Source organism: Penaeus vannamei, chromosome 6 (genome assembly GCF_042767895.1).
Source record: "Penaeus vannamei isolate JL-2024 chromosome 6, ASM4276789v1, whole genome shotgun sequence".
NCBI classification, from domain to species: Eukaryota; Metazoa; Arthropoda; class Malacostraca; order Decapoda; family Penaeidae; genus Penaeus; species Penaeus vannamei.
This window is the reverse complement of record NC_091554.1, coordinates 20,351,207-20,356,206: the sequence shown is the minus strand read 5'-3', so window position 1 is coordinate 20,356,206 and position 5,000 is coordinate 20,351,207. Positions and strand designations below refer to the sequence as shown.

The 5,000-nt window shown below is 44.3% G+C and overlaps 1 protein-coding gene across 4 annotated transcripts in view; it reads right to left on the bottom strand.

Moving 5' to 3' along the window:
- Positions 1 to 4,411: 4,411 nt before the first annotated feature.
- The window catches only part of LOC113824052 (DNA-(apurinic or apyrimidinic site) endonuclease 2), a 574,593-nt gene continuing 574,004 nt past the window's right edge, over positions 4,412 to 5,000 (bottom strand). For all 4 annotated transcript variants that reach the window (XM_070122709.1, XM_070122711.1, XM_070122712.1 and 1 more), the window contains one exon: positions 4,412 to 5,000. This exon is cut by the window's right edge and continues 1,101 nt beyond it. In XM_070122709.1, the coding sequence (XP_069978810.1) occupies positions 4,890 to 5,000 (111 nt within the window). In that variant the 3' untranslated portion in view covers positions 4,412 to 4,889.

The following is a 5,000-nucleotide window of genomic DNA, read 5'->3' as shown; positions in this document are numbered from 1 at the left end:
AGAGTGGCAAAAGAATTTGACTGGGGGAGGTTGAATGTAGAAGTGTAAGTGGTGGAAGTGAGGAAGTAAGTAGGTATAGGGGAGGGTGTTGGATCTTGAGGTGGAGGTGGAGGGCCAGAGCGAGCGACATTACTAGAGTAGGGAGTATAAGAGAAACCTTGTCGGCGTGCTTCCTGTCTGGCTTCACGTAGAGTGAGACCATTTTTGTATCTGAGAGCTGCTACCTCAGACTCGAACTTGTAAGTGGGACAGCCTCTATAAAATACATTATGGGGGCCGCCGCAGTTAGCACATGTGCGTGTTTGTGCAGGGCAGTTTGATCTGTTATGACCGGGTTGGGCACAGAGGGGGCATCGGTCTGTGGAGCGGCAGTGTTTGGCAGGATGTCCAAATCGCCAACAATTTTGACATTGACGGGGAGGAGGTTGGTATGGTTGAACAGGGAGGGATTGTCCACCAATGTAGATACGAATGGGAAGGTCATTTTGGCAATGTCAGTGGGTTTCTTTTGATGACCTCTAGGAGGAATGGAGTAACAATGTACTTATGTCACGCCCTGGTCTTTGAGGCAGCCGAGGAAGTCTTCTCCACAATCTAACCAATCTTTGGTATCGACTGGGCAGTTTGCTGGGGAGATAGAATACAAGTGTTAAGAGTTGGATGAGGTTCTGCAGGAATGGGGTTGCCAGAGAGATCAGTTAGTTTTGATAATGCTATAGCTTCAGCTTCAGATCTGACTGTTACGAGACAGGAGCGATCGCGTCGGGTATGGAAAGGGACGCTGCCTGCATGTTTTTGGAGCCATTGTTGAAAGAGAAGAGAGTTGCCTGAGTAAGGAGCTGTAGGAGGATCACGAAAAATCGGTCACATTTAGCTGGACTAAATGTATTAGTTAAGATATTTGTAGGGTTGGTGGTGGTAGAAGGACGGGGGCGTGCGAAGCGGGAGTGTTGTTGAGTCGGATAGTATTACGGAAAGATGAAGAATAAGGCTGTAAGGTATTAATCAGGGAGGTTAGGGTGTTTGATGAAGAAGGTTGTAGGGGTAGAGTTGATGAATTTGAGGAAGTTGGGAGGGTAGCAATGTCTTCTTGAGATGAGTCTCTGCTTGGGTGGGTAATGCACTAGTAGGCATTGAGGAGTGGATAGTAGTTTCAGTGTTCGGAGTCGTGGTCAAAGGAGAGCCTGGGGTCGGGGAGCCAGTGGAGCTATTTGATGAAGGGGCAAGCCTCATTGCCTCTTATAAGGGTATTACATTTTCATTACTGGCCATGGGAAGCCTTATTATGTAAGGGAAATAAGCAGTCCACCCCCCAGTGCCCTGTAAGGGGGTAAGGGCTAGACAACTAAATCGGGAGTACCGTGCCCATGGTTCCCTCAGGCCGTTCAGGACTGGCTCAAGGTCAGCCTTTCTTCCTTTCAGCACGACTCTTACACCTTAGGAAGTAGATAGTAGAAGGGTCGGAAAAAAAAGATGGAGGGGGGAAAGACCATGCAAAATTAGTTGAGTCGAGGGCTGAGGCTCAAGACAGGGGAGATCCCTGTATTGGGTCTCAGTCTCCGTCTCCTAAGCCCCCACCCCCTACGACAACAACGGGCAAGGGATTGGGGGGACTAATTAAGAATAATAAAATCATTTGTGGAGAGGTAGCATTCTAGGGATTGGCTACGGGAGGTGATAGAATTATCCCAGAGTGTGGTAGCAGTTAAAATCATCTACTATGAGGAAAGGTGGAAGGAGTTGGGAAATTAGTTTCAAAGGGTGGGAAGGGGATAAGAAGACTGAAGCAAGTGTGATCCAACGGCGAAGACATGTGAATAACTGTGCACGGGTCGTTTGAAAGGGAGATATGACATAGGGGTTGTCTGATGGATGAGTATAAATGAGACATAAAGGGAGTGTAAGGAAGAGACAAAATAGTCGTTGGGAATAGGTATAGGAAGATGTGTAAGAAAAATCTCTTGGAGGCAGATAATGGATGGGTTATAAGAAGGATATGACGAAGTTCAGTTCTGTGAGAATGGAAACCGCGAATATTCAATTGTAGGAGAGCTATAACTCAGTTGATCTATGTGATAACAGTTACCGAACGTGTTGGAGAATTTGAAGGGGAAGGAGCTAGGGGGTGAGATATGGAATTAGAGGGGGCGGGTGTAATATCAAGAAGGGTATCAGGTGGTGGAGGATATGGGGAACGGCATAGTTGTGACATTAGGGATTCACGTGTGTATCTGGGAAGAAGTGGTAGTGATAGAGGGGATGGAGGGTTAATGTACGTATAGTTGTAGCTCGGGGGAGGAGGATGGGTTGTGTTAGGAGGGATTAGGAGGAAGGGGTGTAGGGGGAATATGAGGATGGAGTTTTTGTAATGGAGTTGGTTGGGGGAGTTTTGTGAGACAATCGTTTTCTTATGAAGGAGGGGAAGGAGACTGGTGTCTGAGGAGTAGAGTCAAAGATAGGTGGAGGTGAGTGTGTGGTAGAAGGGGTGAAACGTTTAGTCTGACTGCTGCGGGTAGGGCAGTATCTGGATTTAGAATGGCAAAAGAATTTGACTGGGGAAGGTAGGAGGTAGAAGTGGGGAAGTAAGATGTAGCAGGGATAGGTATAGGGGAGAGTGTAGGAACACCTTGGGAGGGAGGGGGAGGGGCAGAGCAAGCGACATTACTGGAGTAGGGAGCAAGAGAAAAACCTCGTCGACGTGCTTCCTGTCTGGCTTCACGCAGAGACTAAATCTGTAACTGAGAGTTGCCACCTCAGACTCGAACTTGTATGGGGGCCGTCGCAATTAGCCCATATACGTGACTGTGTAGAGCAGTTTGATCGGTTATGACCAGGTTGGGCACATAGGACATCAAACTGTGGAACGGCAGTGTTTGGCAGGATGTCCTAAATGCCAACAATTTTGAGATTGTTGGGGAGGAGGTTGATATTGTCATCCAGTGATGGATTCTCCTCTAATGTTAACATTATAGGGAAGGTTATGTCTACGGAAAGTAATTTTGACAATGTTGGTGGGGTTCTTACGATAACCTCCAGGAGGAATGGAGTAGTGCTGTAGTGATATTACATCATAGTCCGTGAGGCAGGTAGGTTAGTCTTCTCCACAATCTGACCAAGTTTTGTTATAGGGCAGTTTGCTGGGGAGATAGAGATAGTTCCGGTACAAGTATTGAGGGTTGAATGAGGTTCTGCAGGAGTAGGTTTGCCAGAGAGATCAGTTGGAGTTGATGATGCTATAGTTGGATTCCGGAATTAGCTGTGACGATTGGGTCGGCTACGCGAAGAGACTTTACCTAATTGTTTTTGGAGACATTGTTGAAAGAGAAGGTAGGGTTGTGGAGGTAGAGGTGATGAAGTTGAGAATGTTGGGAGAGTACTAATAGGCATTAAGGAGTGGGTTGTAGTTGCAGTGTTGTGGTCAAAGGAGAGCCTGGAGTCAGGGAACTGGGCGAGTTTGAGTTAGTGGGGCTATTTGATGAAAAGGCAAGCCTCATTGCCCCTAACAAGGGGTCTCAGTCCTCGCCTCCTAAGCCCCCCCCCCCCCCACACACACACGACAAAAACGTGGAAGGGATGGGGGGTGGGAGTTGGGGTCAATTATATTGGGGTTGAGGGAGGGATATTTTTTGGAGTTTGAGTTACCTGGCTAAATGATTCAGGATGGGTCAAGTTGACATCGTGTTAACGAGGGGGTGTACTAGCAGTGGTTACAGCCGTAGCCATCAGGGGTTGATAAACCAGAGGAGTTAGATTTAGGGAGGTTATTTGATAAAAGGTCAGTGCCCCTAATGAGGGTACAAACTCTTCATTACTGTCCATGGTAAGCCTAAAATACGTCGGGAAGATAAAAGGTCAACCCCTTAGGGAAGGGCTAGACAATTAAACAAGGGAATACTGTGCCCATGGTTCACTGAGGCCGTTCACGAGTGGCACAACTTTCATCACTTCAACGCAGCTCTCTTACCTTAGGAACTGGATAAGGGAAAAGGTTGAGGAAGATATGAAAATGGAAATGAGGGGAAAGGATGGTATAAAATTAATTGACCAGAGGCTGAGGTCCAAGGTAGGGGTGATCCTCTACCTTTGGCCTCTGTCACGACATCAACAGGCCAGGGATTGGAGATAAAAGTTGAGTTCCTTTGCTGCAGTAGATGCTTAAAATTCAATACTAGAATTCTGGAAGGAGCACATGCTATCATTTAAAATTCAGACATATTTTTAAGGAATTTGTACTGCGAATAAGTAAATAAAATTTGCTGAATATTTTTCCTCTCTCTCACATTAGGACAGCTAATACCAGGCTTGAAGTGGGGATCACAAGTGTATTTGCGTAGTTAAAAATGAGGGTTCAGGTCAGAGAAGGACTAATGTTTGCCAACTAACAGGAAAATTACACCAAACTACCAGTGAGTATCGTCACTGAGCTTTTATTAGTCTACTCAAAACACAAAACATTTACATGTATTAATATTTGTCCATCATAATTTATTTAATTTCTTATGTGTTATATTGACTTTTCAAGGACAGTGTACATTTCAGGTTATATTTTCCTTTGCAAAATTTCCCTCTCAAAACAATCAAAAGCAAAGTAAAAGGGGTCTCTACAAGCAAATTAAGAAAAAAAAACTAATAGTTTCTGTATTTCCTAATGCTTATTCTTTAATATGCACATTACATGTTATATTTCAAAATTGATCTATTATTCAGATCCATAAAACTAGCTAAATTTCTAGTTATTTGAATTTACAACATATTCCTGATAACAAATTATCTTATTTATGATAAAAAATTGATGAATGAAATACAAGATTCAACAATGAATTACTAATGATTTTTTTTTATATCATAAAACAAAACTGATGTGCTTATATAAAAATAATGCAGATATCCTACTTCCCAACCCATTTGAAAAAATTACATTGAGCCTCTGGGTCTCCTTCTTTTCCTGCTCCTCTTGCACAAGCATAAAACTGACGATTCATATTTGGTCCTTTCTTTTT